At 38.6% G+C, this 17,393-nt stretch overlaps 1 protein-coding gene across 1 annotated transcript; it reads right to left on the bottom strand.

Moving 5' to 3' along the window:
• Positions 1–2,868: 2,868 nt before the first annotated feature.
• On the bottom strand, positions 2,869–5,190 carry LOC131016475 (probable L-type lectin-domain containing receptor kinase VI.1). Its single transcript, XM_057945175.1, has one exon. The coding sequence runs from the start codon at positions 5,012–5,014 to the stop codon at positions 2,984–2,986; it is 2,031 nt and encodes a 676-aa protein (XP_057801158.1). The 5' UTR covers positions 5,015–5,190; the 3' UTR covers positions 2,869–2,983.
• Between the last annotated feature and the right edge of the window lie 12,203 nt (positions 5,191–17,393).

Genomic DNA, 17,393 nt, shown 5'->3' with positions numbered 1-17,393 from the left:
GATAATCATGAATCCTTAATATCTTAATTCACGGTATTGTTGAATTTGTATATTTACCAATATGGCCTTTTTGATAAAATAAAAAGAGAAAAAAAGAAAAAAAGAAAAAAGAAAAAAGGAAAGCAATACATAACTAATCACATCCGTTAGATTAACGAATAGGTCAATAAAATTTACGAATAAATTATCTGTAATGCACGAATAATTATTCAAATTTGAGTTCGAATCCTGAATGAGACGAGATTTTGACGACATTAACTACATACAATTATTTGTTCATATATTAATTTATATATAAATTTTATTTAGTCATTCGTTATTCTCGTTTGACCTAAGGAATTCAAATTACTCCATATTTTTATGTGATTATGACTTATGTGATGCAGCGGTTTCTAATTATGAATCGTGGAAAAGTCGAAAATGAACGCCCTTATGGAAAAGAAAATTTCATCGACGCCCACGCGGCGTCTAGTCAACCCAAACTCCACTAGTTAATTAACATTACTGCGTTAAAAAATCTCGATATCTTTTGCTAAATAAGGAAAACTACCTGGTCTTTCACATGCCGAATGCACAAATTATTTCAGAGATAAGTAACTATGATCACCTAATTACAAAAAGATTAATTAAATAAAATTGAATACAAGGCTCCCATGCGCATATCCATACTGGATTATCGGATACTTTAAACTTGGATTATTGTATATTTATGTACTTCTTGGAAATGAGATTAATGAACTTTTCAATAAATTCTTTGAACTTTTCAATATAACTGACGAACCCACAAATCTATTTAATTTGTTAAAAAAGATGCTATAGCCAAGAATTGAACTCCAGATCAACCACGAGTTCATAAGAATTTACAGTAAAGTTCATCAAAATATAACTTATAAATTTTTTCTCACTTCTCTCAACACATTTGAGCTTCTCAATTGAACTTTACCCCTTCATATATATATATATATATAGGGCCGCTCCAATGAGACCCCTTAATTTTAGTGAGATCTAGGACACGATCTGGTGCGTTTATTTTATCAATCCTATGGCTGATATTGTATCTGGAGGATGATTTTTTTCGCAGGGTTCGAATCCTGGAGGGAGCAGAATATTTTAAATTTTGTTATTCATCAGTATATACTGCATTGTTCATCTGTATATACGGCCATGTTCATCGGTATATATGTCTTATTCATTACGAATTTTTTAAATTTTATTTTTCATCAGTATACGCATCTTGTTCATTAGATATATGTTTTGTTCATTAGTATTATATGTTTTATTCATTGTACTCATGTTACACGAAAAATAGGGGGTCTCACTGGAGCGCGCCCCTATATATATAAGGTCAAGTTAAACATAGAATTATTATACATTTCATTTTGAACAAATCTATACATTTTACGAACAGATCAATATAACTAACGAACAGACGTATTTGGTAAAAAAAGAGAAAAACTCGCCACCAACAGGATTCGAACCTGGGGCAAATTGTTGTTCATGCGGTACATTGATTTGTTCATCAAATTTATACATCTGCTCGTTTTTGTTTCACGAATTCTCTATTCTCTAAATATTTAACATTCTCTGTTTAATCTCTCTATATTATATTATATATATATATATATATATATAGTATAGGGAGAGGTTCAAATAAGAACCACTAATAAAATAAGAACAGAGAACCATTTTAAGCCATTCGATCAACAAGATCTACGGTGGATGCATCATCTTGGTGGATGGATGCAGATGCTGGGTTCGAATCCTGAAGGGAGCAAAAAAATTATTTTTTTTTTATGCATTAAATTTAATAGCGGATACATTAATTTGTATAGCAGATGCAGTAATTTTATTGGTTCTTATGTTCTCACGATATTATATATATATATATATATATATATGAAATATGAAGCTTCCATTTTTTTATCTTCCAATTAACACGGTGCTCGAAGTTTACAGAGTCCAAATATAACATTTAACTATTGGGATAGGAGAAAGTCAAACGTTACAAATTAATATAGATAGTCCCATATTCATTTGTTTGTCAAACCCTATTTAATTCATGGTCTTTAAGGAAGAATAATCTATCTATTATACTATAATGCTTATGCAATATTGAAAAGTCTAACTAAAAAGACTTTGTGGTTTACACGCGTGTAGAAAGTATTGACGTCGACCAAAATAATCACATCATTTGAGAAGCGCAGTTCAACAATTAATATATTCCACACACTCAATATAAACACATATGCACACTGTGCCATATGATTGGGAATGATATCTTTGCATGATTGCTGTATTCCGAAGTCTGTAAAATTCAATTCGAACCAATAATATTTTTGCATGATTTTTGTGTATTATTAGTATAAAAATTAATGATTCAAATTAAATTTTATTATTATTATTTTTTATTATTATTATTCCATCCGTCCCACTCTAATAGTCTCGTTTTCCATTTTGAGTAAAAAAATGTACTTAATTGGTGTGGACCACACCACTTTTCTACTAAAAATTAAGTTTTTTTAATCTCCGTGCCCAAAAGAAGTGAGTTTGAAGTGGGACGGACGAGTATTATTAATAATAATAGTTTTGTGTATTATTTTTTGTGTATTATTTTTGTTTATTATTATTATTATTAACTACTAAGAGAAATTTTCTATTATTATTATTATTGTTAATTTTTTTTTTCTACTTGGGAGAGGGGGAGCAATGGGGTTTAAACCCAACCTCATTGTACACAGACAAGAATACAAACCGTTTGATTCTCCCCACACACTATTATTTAAAGAAAAGTATGTGAATCTTAAAAGCATTTCAGTAACTATACATATATGAAGGTACGTACCTAAATAAAATAAAAAATCATACAGATTGTGATAACATTGCATTCTTGATTTGAAGATAGCTATAAAACCTAAATATATCATTAACGCTATCAAAAACAAATCTCATCTAATTAATTATATATATTCAACCTATTTAAATATCATCTACCTGCAACATCAAAAGAAGTAGAAGACATGACCCCCATAGACACATCCAAATGATATGAATCTGTGCTATAGTTAATCCTATCAACCAATCCCAATTCAAGCAATCTTGCCGTAACCTCATCAACTCTTCTCGAACCATCGAAGCTCAACCTCTCTAACAATGGCAGAATCTCATCTCCATTCAAATATCTCACCACCTGTCTCATCGTAGGCCTCATTTCCTTCTTCGGGTGCGAGCAAAGGAGCCCTAACCCCAACACCAACTCCATCTCCTCAACAACATAAACCGAATCCATCCTAGCATCAACTGCATCAAAAGCACTCCCCATCTGCATGCACTCCACCACCCAATCCACCAAGATCGCGTTCTGATGAGCCTCACACACCACCGCAGCTCGCCCACACGCGATCTCAAGGAGCAGGATCCCGTATGCAAACACATCCGTGCTCGTTGAGGCCTTCCCCGTTCGAGTCAGCTCAGGCGCGATGTAGCCTATGGTGCCCACGACGTGCGTTGTGTGCGAGTTCTTCCCGTGATCGTACAACCTAGCAAGCCCGAAATCGCCCAATCTTGGGCTCATATCGCCGTCTATCAACACATTGCTCGACTTCACATCACGGTGTATGACGACCTGCTCCCAATCCTCGTGTAGGTAGAGCAGGCCGGAAGCGACGCCTTTGATGATGTTGAATCTCTGCTCCCAGCTCAACACGATCCCGGAATTAGGGTTGTAGAGAAGAGAATCGAGGCTTCCATTTGGGACATAGTCATACACTAAAAGGAGATCGTTCTTGCGCTTGCACCATCCTTGAAGATGGACTAGATTTTTGTGCCTTAATTTCCCCAAACTCTCGATTTCTGCTGCGAATTCTCTCATGCCTTGTAATGGATTATTGGAGGTGATCTTCTTTACTGCGATCTCAACACCCGTGGATGACAAAACGCCTCTGTAAACAGCTCCAAACCCTCCCGATCCGATCTTCTCACTGTCTCTGAACCCTTTAGTCGCGTCGTAGAGCTCCTTGTACCGGAATCTATGGGGGCTATCGAGCTCCCATTCCTCCAAAACTTCGTACTTGGTCCATCTTCGATACATCAGTATGCCAATCAACGATGCTGCTGCGATAACGAGCACAACAGAAAGTGCAGCAGTGAGCGCAGTTTTCATGAGTTTAGAATAATTGTTGTTGGAAGATGGTGAATCTGTAACAGGAAGACTAGGAAGCCGTGATGAATCGAGATCATCTGCGACGCCGTTGAGGCGAAAACTCCATCCAAGGATGTAGTGAGAGCTCCATTTGTCTGCACCAGTTGCAGCAGAGAATCCAGCATACATATCATTCAACAAAACAGTTGACAGATTAAGATTTTCATCAGACTTCATCAATGTTTCGTTGGGCTTAGGTTTGTCTGCACGAGCGACTGTGACACTAACTTGTTTCTTGATTCCATCAAAGTCGATCCACGCCCTGATAGGGCTAGCCTTCTGCAAGTAAAGCTCGGCTGTTTTTGTAGCATTGGAATTTATTTGGTTGAGGTTGATTCCAACATGATTCCCATCAGAATCTACGCCTTCGTCGTAACCATTCACCGTGTCGAATTCCACCATTAAAACGTGGTTTGTTGAGCTCCCGTTATTGGATTCGTTGAAAACTCCCATGTAGTGGCCGGCGGCGGCGCCGGGGAACTGCGGAGATTGGGATAGTGTGAAGGCCAAGCCGTAGCCGCCGTCAATGCCGTTTGAAGGATTGATTTGGAACACAAACTGTGTGCTGAAAGAGTTGTAGCGATTGAGGGTGGTGTTGAACATGGGAATTGGATCTCGATAGAATGCATGGCCTATTACATTGGGAGCACTGTTGGTAAGCATTATTGCACCGTTTGATGGATTTATTACAGTTTCTTTGTCACTGGTAATGTTTTGGTTGTTGAATCCATGGAAGGAGAAAGAAAAGGACTGAGTTGTCACGAAAAAGATGCAGAGAAGGAGGCTAATTTGAATCAAGAAACTGGAACCACCCATTTTGCTTGGACGGGACAATTATGAAAATTTCTGCTAAAGAGAATAAAAAACTGTTATGCTCTTAAAGCGATCAATGAGAATGGAGTTAGATAGATGGAGTTGTGGGATGGGATTGAGATTTAAGCTAAGAAATGATCTGTACGTTCATAAATAGGTGGAACTAATTTAGTTGTGTGGCAGTCGTTAGTGCACAAATTTCTAATGAGAAAATACTTGTGAGGTGTTCATAAACAGTGGGAACTAATTCAATTGTGTCGCAATCGTTAGTCCACAAATTTCTGATGAGAAAATACTTGTGGGGTGCAATTTCATTGAATTGCTCAAAAAAAAAAAAGTTTGAATAGTTTCGGATTCTAGAAAAAAAAAATCTCAATATGATATTTTATATTTTAAGAAATTTAAATATTTTATTAGTATCACGTGTGATGGAAATTATGAAAATTAGACAGAGATGTAAAGATAACTAAATATCATCAAACTTTAAAATTAGTATAACGTGTGGGGTTGGTATTGGGTGCGTCCGGCCCCCATGGTCGCCCCGCGCCCAAACCTGCGCTCCTGATCCGCACGCCTTTGACCCGCGCCCAAATTTATTACATTTGTTTATAGTAATTGTTATTTTTAATAGGAGCACAAATGTATATATTTTCTAAATCCTATATATAAACTAAATCCTAAACCCTGTAAACTAAACTATAAAACCTGAACACTAAACCCTAATAGGAGTATTTACTTTTAATAAGTATAAGATAAATATTTGGTTGCACAAATATATACTTATGTTAAGATAAATATACTTTCGTTATTATTTATGCTTATAAATATACTTTCGCTCATTATTTGGCCAAGCTCTCGTCTCTTGTAGGGTTTTGCGCCGCCGCCGCTTAGGCGGCTCTCTCCGGACCTCTTTTCTGGCCGGCCGGCTTTGGTCTTCTCCGGTCGGCCTCATGACCTCTCTCTTACCATCTGAGTTTCCCCCGCTCTCGGATCTTCTTGGGGCGCAACCTAGGGTTTCTCAAAATCTGCTACACAACCCTAGAATCTTGGTGAATTCGGCTGGAATGGCCTCCCCGCCAGCCTCGAATTCTGTTACGACACACGAGGTTTCTTTCGATTGGAGTCTTTGTTCGGCCTTCGCTAAGGGTAGGGCTCCGCCGCCGTTGTTGGAAAAGGAGCAATCCTGGTCTAAGGCTCCGACCGCTCTTCGGGCCCCTAGGGAAGGAAGCTCCGGCCATGACCCTCTCTGGCAGTCTTCGGCCACAAGGGCCTTGGAAACGCCCCTCGGCGATTTCAAGGCGGAGCCGTCTCTCTCCCATGGCTTTCAGGTTTGCAATAATAGGGTTTTCTTTTCTGATCCGACCCAGTTCGGATCTTCAACGCCGCCGGTTACTGTTAGGTTCCCAGCCGACTATGTTGTCGCCTCGATGGTGGGATCGACGAACTCTACTTCCAGCACCGTGGAAGTGCAGCATGTTCCCTCTTCGGAACTGATGGGAAAGGACCGTGATCACCTTCCCAAAGGGATGTCTTTTGCTGAGACTCTTAAAGCTAGCTCGGGGCGTCCCGCTGATGTCCCTGCTCATAACTTTACTCTCCTGAAACCGGGCATGCTTGCGGACCGCCCTTGCTTGTCGCTTTCTTCGGCTTTCCGGCAAAGACAGATAAAAACTTTTCAATTTTCTCTCCATGGTAGGATGCTTCTCAAAAAAGGGGAGGCGCCTCGTTTTGCTGCGGATCTTTTCGCCGAGCTCTCTGCTGTCTGGAAACCTAGTTCGGCATGGGAGGTTATTCCTTTGGGAAAGGGCTACTTCACTCTGAAGTTCACTTCTCCAGCGGACTTTGAAGTTGCTTTTGCGAAATCTGCTTGGCGTCTTCGTGTTGGAATTCTCTTATTGCAAGCCTGGACTCCAAATTTCAACCTTAATAAGCTGGAGTCTTCCACGGCACAGGTTTGGGTTCGTATTTTTAATTTACCCCATGAATTTTGGCATCCGGAAGTCTTGGTTGGTATTGCTAAGCATGTGGGCACTCCGCTCCTTGTGGATGGCTTGTCGGCAAGGGCGTCAGTGGGTTATTTTGCTAGAGTTCTTGTTGAAATGAATTTAGCGCTGTCCATACCTGATTCTCTTGATGTGCAGTGCGATGGGGACATTTTTGAAATTGAGTTTAAATATGAGGAGTTGCCTTCTTTTTGTTGTCTTTGCTCTACTGTTGGCCACTCTACTGAGAATTGCAGGAAACTCCCCTTGGAGACAGATGGTGAGCCGTCTTCCCCGACTCAGCCGGCAGGGCAAATTGGAGGTCGATGTGGCAGACGGCGCCGGGCTCGATCTAGGCGGAGACGCGCCAGGAGCAGGAATGTTGTCCAGGCGCTGTCTTCGGATCCGCCGGAAGACAGGGAGGTAACGAAGGATCACCCAGTTGCTTTGCCGGCTACAAATGAGACTACTTCCTTGTCTCAGGAGGTTCCTTCGGAGGACTCTCCTCGCACCCCAGTGGCTATTTCATCGGGTATCTCCACGTATAATACGTTCGAGGCTCTTGAGGAGGGGCTGGAGACGGAGGTTGGGAAAGGACCAGACGATATGAGTATCATCAAGGACTCTGCTGTGAATCATGTGGAAGGCTCCTCGGCTGTCGTGCATTCCTTGAGTAAGAGTATTGAGGTAGTATCGGCGGAGGCGGATCTCTCTGGCTCGGATCCGTTGGAGGGTTCTTCTCCCCTGACGAAGAACGCGCAACCGGTGCAGTTGGCGGTCACTGGTGCTTTGGCGTCCGGGTCGCAGCGTCCCTTGGGTCCATCCTCCCCCCATCCGAAGAAAGTTCTGGCAGCTCGTCCCCCTCTTCCCCAGGGTCGTGGGGGGAGAGGTGGGCGGACCCCGTCCACCGCCGACTCGGGACGATTTTGCTATTTTTCTTTTCGCAGTCCTCCCCGACAGGTGGAGTTTCTATTGACCCCCCTGGGAAGAAAGGGGGTAACAAGCCTTTGATGACAGCGCGGCGGGGTTGTTCCCCGAAACCTGCGGAATTCTTGGAAAAGGTTGCTTGATTCCTCTGGCGCTTGATCCCTCTGGCGCTTGATTCCTCTGGCGCTTCATTTCTCTGGCGCTTGATCTATCTGGCGATTATCTTCTCTGGCGCTTGATCCCTCTGGCGCTTGATTTCTCTGGCGCTTGATCTATCTGGCGATTATCTTCTCTGGCGCTTGATCCCTCTGGCGCTTGATCCCGCTGGCGCTTGATCCCTCTGGCGCTTGTTTCCTCTGGCGCTTGCTTCCTCTGGCGCTTGGTTCCTCTGGCGCTTAATTCCGCTGGCGCTTGATCCCTCTGGCGCTCGACTCCTCTGGCGCATGATTCCTCTGGCGCTTGTTTCCTCTGGCGCTTGGTTCCTCTGGCGCTTGGTTCCTCTGGCGCTTGATCCCTCTGGCGCTTGATCCCTCTGACGCTTGACCTCTCTGGCGCTTGATTCCTCTGGCGCTTGTCTCCTCTGACGCATGATTTCTCTGGCGCTTGATCCCTCTGGCACTTGATTCCTCTGGCGCTTGTTTCATCTGGCTTTGATCCCTCTGGCGCTTGGTTCTTTTGGCGCTTGGTTTCTCTGGCGCGCGTTCTTGTGTTTTTGTGCTCTACCCGGGACGGCTCTGGCGTGGACTTTGCTTGGCCTCGGTTGTGACCCTTTGCGGTCCCGTCTCTTGTTCGTTCTTGTTTTTTCTTTCTTTTTTCGCTTGGGTCTTTTGTCTTTTTTTGGTTTTTGTTTTTTCCGGTCTTTCCTTGTTTGCGCCTGTGCTCTCAACGGTTTTGTTTTTCTTCAATAAAATTTTTATTTCAGCAGTAAGATAAATATACTTTCATTCAATATAAAGCATTATACATATCAATAATTATTTTTCCTTACGATAATAATTATTTGATCAAATAATAATATAATTATTTATGTTTATTAAAAGCAATCATTGTTATAATAAAAAGTAATGATTGATATGGAGAAAGGTAATTTTTCAAAAATATTATATTTATTGTAATTATTGTTGTAATCAAAAGTAATTAAGGATGTGGGTATTTTTACCTATTAACACTAATAAAAAGTATTAATTATTATTATAAAGAAAGGTAATGTTTTTGAAACATTACATTTCTTCACAATATTGATGTTAACTACTTATATTAACATAAGTATACATTTGTGCGAACAAATGTGTATCTTATACTTATTAAAAGTAACAATTATTATAAACAAATGTAATAATTGATATGGATAAATGTAATGTTTCAAAAATATTATATTTATTGTAATTATGCTTATTATAAAGAAAGACAATGTTTTTAAAACATTACATTTTTTCACAATATTGATGTTATTAACTACTTATATTAACATAAGTATACATTTGTGCGAACAAATGTATATCTTATTCTTATTAAAACTAACAATTATTATAAACAAATGTAATAATTTGGGGCGCAGGTCAGGGGTTCGGGTTTGGGGCGCGGGCGACTCGGCCGCATGCTATGCGGCCGGCCGCACCTAATAATTAGTGTAACGTGTGATGGATTAAGATAATTAATTTGACATAAAATTCAGCTTGTTGTGGAATATTGATTGGAGATCATGCTTCCTTAAAAATATTAACTATCATCCCATTATCTTGGACCACGATTAAACCATTTTTCCACTTATTAAAGAACTTGTGTTTAACATTAAGAAGATATGAGAGGCAGCACCCTAATGTAGCCAAAACCTTTTAGTCATAGGAAATTCTAGCCATACAAATATAAATATGGAAATAATAGCATTTCTGACTAAAATACCCATTTAGTGTTGTTACATACTTTATCGCAATCACACATTTTTACGTTATAAAGTGTGTAACAGTGTAAAATACATTATTACACGATTTTCACAATTATTACACGATTTTTTAAAAAGTGTGTGACAGTGTATTTTACACTGTTACACACTTTTTCGCAATTACACACTTTTACGTTATTATACATTAAGGGTATAATTGTACATTTACATTAAAAAGGGCTAGTTTTTCCATATTTTTATGTCACAACCAGACTTAATTAAGGATAATTAAGCCGAGAAACCATGACCAAGGGTTGGAGATAAGAAGCGGGATAGAAAGGGGATGAACGAATAAGAAATAAACTAATGAAGAACCATACTTAATCATTACTAACGAAGGAAACATTTACAACAGAGTTGGAGTCGTAATGACTTAGTCAAACTAGTAAGTTCGGATAGCTCCGACTTAGCCAAAATAACATGAAGTTCTTTTGAGTACGCATCGAAAGAAGGTTCTGATTACATGTATGAAGACATGTACTCAAGAGTTCATTAACACATATAACTCCAGACAAAAGAGATTTCCTGCTCGTCACTTCATCACCACCGGCTACTACTCAACCTACACATTTAGAAATACATGCAGGGCTGAGTACAAAAGTACTCATTGGGTACATATGCCTATAGAAACTTGCATTGAAAACATAAATTGTCATGCCATCTTAACAGTACAACAAGGGAGTTTTCGTGAAATAGGCCCAAGCTTACTAAATTCTTTTGTGATTCTTAAAGTTCGACTGATCAGTCTAAGTTCTCTTGTATTTTATCATATCTGAAGCTTGTGTGCCGGAGAGGTGGCCACCTCTCACGGACACCTGATCGGCCAACCCGCTAGATGACTCACGGCCCTGGGTGTACACTAGCCCTGACAAGATAGCTATCAACTGCTCAGGACCCGAATTCGATTACTTTAACTTGGCATTGCCTCATCAGATAGATATCATACTAAATGAAACATTTTATGGCAAGACAATAACTGAGATAACTGAAATAACTTTCCGTTCATAGATTCTGTAATGAAATAACTTGTTCATAAATAACATTAAACTGCTTTGATATATCTGAAAGTAAACCTACCTGATAACAATCTCGGTGATTCGGTGGTTCCTTGATTGACTGTTATTCCTGACCTTGACCTTGATTGCGTGAAAATACATAAGATACTTACTCGGGAAAAATTCTCAGAATGAGAATGCATAATTAACCATGCATGAATCTGGTATGCATGAACTACTCTCTAGATTGATAGTCGGGGAATTCTACTATTGATCCTCGTTAATAGATTTAGCTAATTCTCGTGTATCGCGGTCGAATAAAGTTGTGATTCTTCCTTTCCCATCGGAATATTCTAATTGTAAAATATATAATCTCGCAAGCGTGTGCGGTAAAAGAACCGTCTCGGCGTGCCCCATAAGTAACCCCGTAAACTATATCGGGCTTAACAATAGAACATAATCACTATTGTAGGTTCAATTAATTAATAGGCTCAAAGAAATAAGGTAGCCGATTAATTAAACACAACAAGTGGTTTTAATGAAATAAATAAGGGCAGCTCACTTTAAAATAATCTGGGCTTGAAGGAAATAATATTAAGTTTATTAATTAAGAGGCTCAACAAGCAGCCTGATAATTAATCAAGAATGACGCGAATTAATATACTGCAGTCGTCTCAAAAAGAATAATGGAGGAGTCCAAATAATAATTAATGTGGACTGGAAAGAATTAATCTTAGCTCAATAAACAAATAAATCGGCCCAAATGAAGCAATAAACCGGCCCAACAATATATATGGTATTTGAAAATAGAAGTCTATCAATAACTATATCTCAGCCCAGTTCTTTTAAAACAATTAAAGCCCAAACTTAAAAATCATTCGACTCAAATAACATAAGGGAATGGCCCAAAATGAAATAAACAAAACACAGCCCAATCTCTCTCTCTCTAAACTCTCGGCCTCTCTCTTTCTCAAGGAGCCGCTCGCCCTTCTTCTCAAAATCGGCGCTCGATCGGCTTCACCTTCCTCAACATATCCTCAACATATAACTTATCATTAATCATGTTGTTATACTCAAACTCGTAACTCATAATTACACATCCTCAACATATAACATCATATGATATAAACTATCTCATAATTCAGCATGTAACATCAACATCATACTCTTCAAAATTTAATGACAATTAAACCTTGAAATTCTTTCATACCTCGTTGAGCTTGATGTGATGGTGCGCTGAGCTCTCGGGTGTTAATAAAGTATTAGTCTAGTGACTCATTCTAGACTGCACTCAAGACTTCTAATTCAGAGCTTTCCTTCGCTCTGATACCACTCTGTCGCAGCCCGCCTTAACTAAGGATAGTTAAGCCGAGTGATCTACGACTAGGGATGGGGTTAAAGAATAAGGGGAAGAAAGGGGCGTCATTTGGAACCGTAAAACTTACTCAACTTAAGAAAACTCGTCATAATTAATCCTTAATACTCATTTAAACAGTCTATGAAAGACAACATAAAAACTTAATTAATAACATTAATTCAAGTTATACATCATAAATATTTTGCAGCGGAAAGTAGCTAGACATATGTATGAAGATATATTCTAGACAGGTTAACTTCATTTATTAACAACCCTAGAGACTCCGCTCATTGTAGCACCATCACCACATCGGCTCAACCTGCACATTTAGAAAACATATGCAGGGCTGAGTACAAAAGCACTCAGTGAACACATGCCAAACATCTCATGCATATAAAGTTATAAATATTGTCATTGTCGTTCTCATGCAAAACATAAGGGATTTATCTAAAAAGCCTTATGTTCGCTAAACTCATTTTCATTTCTCAAAGTTGTCTACGCAGACTTTCTCATCAAGTAAGTATCGTATCTGTTAACTCATGTACTGAGAGGGAGGCCTCCCTCTGCAGCACTGTGATCGGCCAACTTGAAAGATGACTCACGATCACCGTGTACACTAATTCTACCTCGCTTAGAACCGATATCATTATGCTTAGACAGATAGATAACATACTAAAATCTCAAATATTTTGGCAATGCAATAACTTCAAAATTAGGTTTTTCAGTTCAATCATACATCAATACATAAAACGCATAAACATCTTGATTTTAGCGTAGAAAAGCCCACATCGTTGCGTCTGTAACTACGGGGAATATCACTCTCTCTCCACGTCTTTACTTCCCAAAAGGACCTTCATCGTTATGAAGAATCGATGAGAAGAAAGGTCATTATAAAAGAAAACTCACTTACTAACTTAAACTCAAATAAGGAATTAAAACTTAACAATTTTAATCCTAAAGTCTCGCCAGCGCAGACTTGGCAGCCAGAGCTGACAACTCGACATAGCTGAACTCCGCAGCCAAAGCTGGCAACTCGACTGAGCTGCACTCAACAGTCAGAGCTGACAACTCAACAGAGCTGAACTCATCAGCCAGAGCTGACAACTCGACAGAGCTGACCAACTCGACAGAACTTAACTCAACAGCCAGAGCTGACCAACCCGACAGAGCTGAACTCAACAGCCAGAGCTGGCAACTCGACAGAGCTAAACTCAGCAGCCAGAGCTGACCAACCCGACAGAGCTGAACTCAACAGCCAGAGCTAACCAATCAGACAGAGCTGAACTCAACAGCCAGAGCTGACCAACCCGACAGAGCTGAACTCAACAGCCAGAGCTGACCAATCCGACAGAGCTGAACTCAACAGCCAGAGCTGACCAATTCGACAAAGCTGAACTCAGCAGCCAGAGCTGACAAGCTCGGCAGAGCTGGAATCCACACGTCAGAACTGACCAACCCGACAGAGCTGAATTCCGCCACCAGAGCTGACTAGCTCGGCAGAGCTGGAATCCACACGCCAGAGCTGACCAACCCGACAGAGCTGATTCCGCCGCCAGAGATGACTAGCTTGGTAGAGCTGGAATCCACACGCCAACTCAAAAATCTCAACACTCACTCATGCTCATCAAACATTCGGTCCTCATGCTTCTCTTTTCTAACCTTCCTCAAAAACTTCTAACTTAAACTAACATGCTCAAGTGACATCCTAGAACACAAATACATAAAAAACATTCATCATGCAACGTCCATACCTCTCGACAAAATCAGCCATGCACTACAAAAATCATACAATTTTCATGCTTGGAAAAAAATACGAATTTAACATATAACAATCCTAGCATACTCCTAAGCACAAATATCAAGTCACAAGGATCAAACAAAAATCGAAGGACGAACTAAACGACGAACATAGACGGGGCTGCCCTCATGGGTTTCATAGCTATGGTTCAAACCGTTCTTACTTCCTTCACTAAACATGCTCAACTATATGCCAAGAACAACATACTAAAATCTCACAACGATCCGACATTATTTCAAAATAAAGTCGAGAATTCGACATTTTTCGACGTCGACTAAACTCGAAAATCTAACCATCAAATCGTAGGTAGAGATGACACTTACCTAGATGTGTGTCCGAAAAGATGATCGGGGCTCGTCTCCTCGCTCAAAACGGAGCTCAAAAGCTCAAGCTCCTCAACAATGGAGCATAGTGCGTGAGTTTAGTGTGTGTGATATAAGTGAAAATGAAAATTGATAAGTGATGGCTGCATATCAGCCGATATTTTAAGGGAAAAGGTGATGGGCGGTTGGGTGGGGTGGTTAAGGGTAGGGTAGGTAGATATTTAGGAATTTAATCATTTTAATAATCGTTAAATATCTCGTTTCGCCTCGTTTTAACGACTAACTACCCATACTCTTCGATACTCGCCCTCTCAACCTCTACTCACTTTCATTACACTCGTAATTCTATATAAATATAGAAAACTCAAGCTCGTTCTCGAAATTCTGATAAACGAGCTCGGTTCGTTTATCGAGAAATTTCGATTTACTATTCACTCGTCGTCCAAAAATAAAAGCTTTCATTTTTGGACTCGTATCGAAAAACTAAGAATATTTCTCGACGACGTGCACATAAGATTTTGAAAGTCGACAAAAAGATGAAATAACAAAATATTAATATTCATCGTCAAAATGTTAAAATTTTAAAAACGTAATAACGGACTCATATCTCATTTCTGACTTCATCATTCTCATTCAAATAATTATCTCAAATTATTCAAATACTCATACTCAATTACGGATATAAAATCTCACATCATCCGAATATAAACAAAAGAACTTCTCAACAATTGTAATAATAAAAAGAAAAACTCTAAATAACTTCTCATATCTCCATAAAATTAAAAGAGGGAGCTAAAACCTTAACTACTCAAACTTAAGCAATGAAACAAGTCATTAAAAGCCCGGGTATTACAGGTGTTGATATTATGCTTTATTACACACAATATATATATATATATATATATATATATATATGAATGGGATCATGTATCCAATGCTTATAATAGATCCGTAGGTCCAAATCTTGACCACATATTTATGACATGTGGCGCATCAAGATGGTGACACGTGGCAAGGAACTTCCAAGCATTCCAAGGCAAAATCTGGAGGGGTAAAATTGGAATGTAATTTTCGGAATTAAAAATTAAAAAAAATTATATTTTTTTAGATTTTCTCAAAATAGATATATTTTAAATGCATAAAGTCTCACACGAAGATGCATAAAGTTTTCATATGAAATGCATAACTTTGAACAGAAAAATGCATTTGATTTTTACAGTTTTGGTATTTTCACCACCCCACCCCATACCACCCCCCAATCCACCCCACACAACCCCCAACCCTCCCCATTACCACCCCCCAAAATAGGCATGTTTCATATGCATATAAAATCAAACAAAAATGCATAAAATTTTCACATAAAAATGCATTAAATTATACAAAAAATGCATTTCATTTTAATAAATCTGGTAGTTTCGCCACCCCACCCCTGCCCCACCCCCACCCCACCCACCCCCCACCCCACCCAATTTTTTTTTTTTTCAAAAACTGATTTTTTTTCAAAAAATTATTTGTAGTTAATGTCTTATGCATTTTCATGTAATAATATATGCATTTTATTGTTCTTGATTATGCATTCTTCATTTTTATATACACACGTTTTATAATATTTTATTTTAGGGTATAGGGTTAGGGTTTAGTGTTTGGTTTTAGTGTTTAGGTTTTTTAGTGTTAGGTTTAGTTTTAAGGTTTAGTGTGTAGTGTTTTAGTGTTTAGGGTTTTTTTTGTTTAGGGTTGGGTTTAGGGTTTAGTGTTTAGTTTTAGTTTAGGTTGATTTTTAGTGTTTAGGCTTGTGTTTTGGGTTTAGGTTTAGGTTTATGTGTCGGTTTTAGTGTTTAGGTTTCTTTTTAGGGTTTGTGTTTACGGGTTTAGTTTTTCGGGTTTCGATTTGTATGGTTTCGTGTTTCGTCTTTTTTTCGGTTTGGTTCGTTTGGTTTGCTCTTATTTGCTTTCGTGTTTTCGTGTTTCGTTTCGTTTTTGGTTTTCGTGTGTTTCGTCTTTCTTTTCGGGTTTTGGTTTTGTGTTTCGGGTTTGCTGTTTCGAGTTTCGTGTTTTCGTCTTTCTGGTTTCGTTTTTGGTTTTCGTGTGTCGTTTTTTGGGTATCTCGGTTTTGTGTTTAGTTTTTTTTGGGTGTTTGCAAAAATAATTATTTGTAGTTTGTTTTATGCATTTTCATGTAATAATATATGCATATCAGTGTATGAAATTATGCATCCCCAAAAATTAAAAATTTGAAAATTAAATTTTTTTTGGGGGGGAGGTGGGTGGGTGGGTGGTTGGGTGGGGTGGGGGTGGGTCAGTGGTCGAAAATCAGTTTTTAAAAAATAAAAAAAAATTGGGGGGGGGGGGGCGGTGGGGGTGGGTCAGCAATCAGAAAATCAGTTTTTGAAAAGAAAAAAAAATTTGGGTGGGGGGGGGGGTGGGTGGGGTGGGGTGGTGGGGCAGGGGTGGGGCAGGGGTGGGGTGGGGTGAAATCTTATGCATTTTTATATGAAACTTTATGCATTTTTATATGAACCTTCATGCATTTTCGTATTATACTTTATGCATCTAAAATATATCTATTTTGAGAAAATCTAAATTTTTTTTAATTATTAAATCCGAAAATTACATTCCAATTTTACCCCTCTCCAGATTTTGCCTTGAAATGCTTGGAAGCTTCTTGCCACGTGTCACCATCTTGATGCGCCACATGTCATAAATGTGTGGTCTAGATTTGGATCTACGGATCTATTATAAGCTTGGATACTACCGGAACCCAACCCTATATATATATATATATATATATATATATGAAACACTTTATAATTATTAATATAATAATATTGAATTTTAAATTTAATATTTATAGATATAAAATAATAGCAAATAACAAAATATAAACTTATATAGATTTTAAAAAAATAGTTAGATAAATTAAGATAATTTTGAAATATTAATAATAGAAAGATATTGAAACTTATTTTTATACCCATAAAGATATATAATTGTTATGATATATTACTAGAAAATAAAATTATTTTATTTAACAAAAGTAATTCTGAACAAATCAATGGTG

This window comes from Salvia miltiorrhiza, chromosome 3, assembly GCF_028751815.1.
Source record: "Salvia miltiorrhiza cultivar Shanhuang (shh) chromosome 3, IMPLAD_Smil_shh, whole genome shotgun sequence".
Taxonomy (NCBI): Eukaryota; Viridiplantae; Streptophyta; class Magnoliopsida; order Lamiales; family Lamiaceae; genus Salvia; species Salvia miltiorrhiza.
This window is presented reverse-complemented; position numbering and strand designations above follow the sequence as displayed.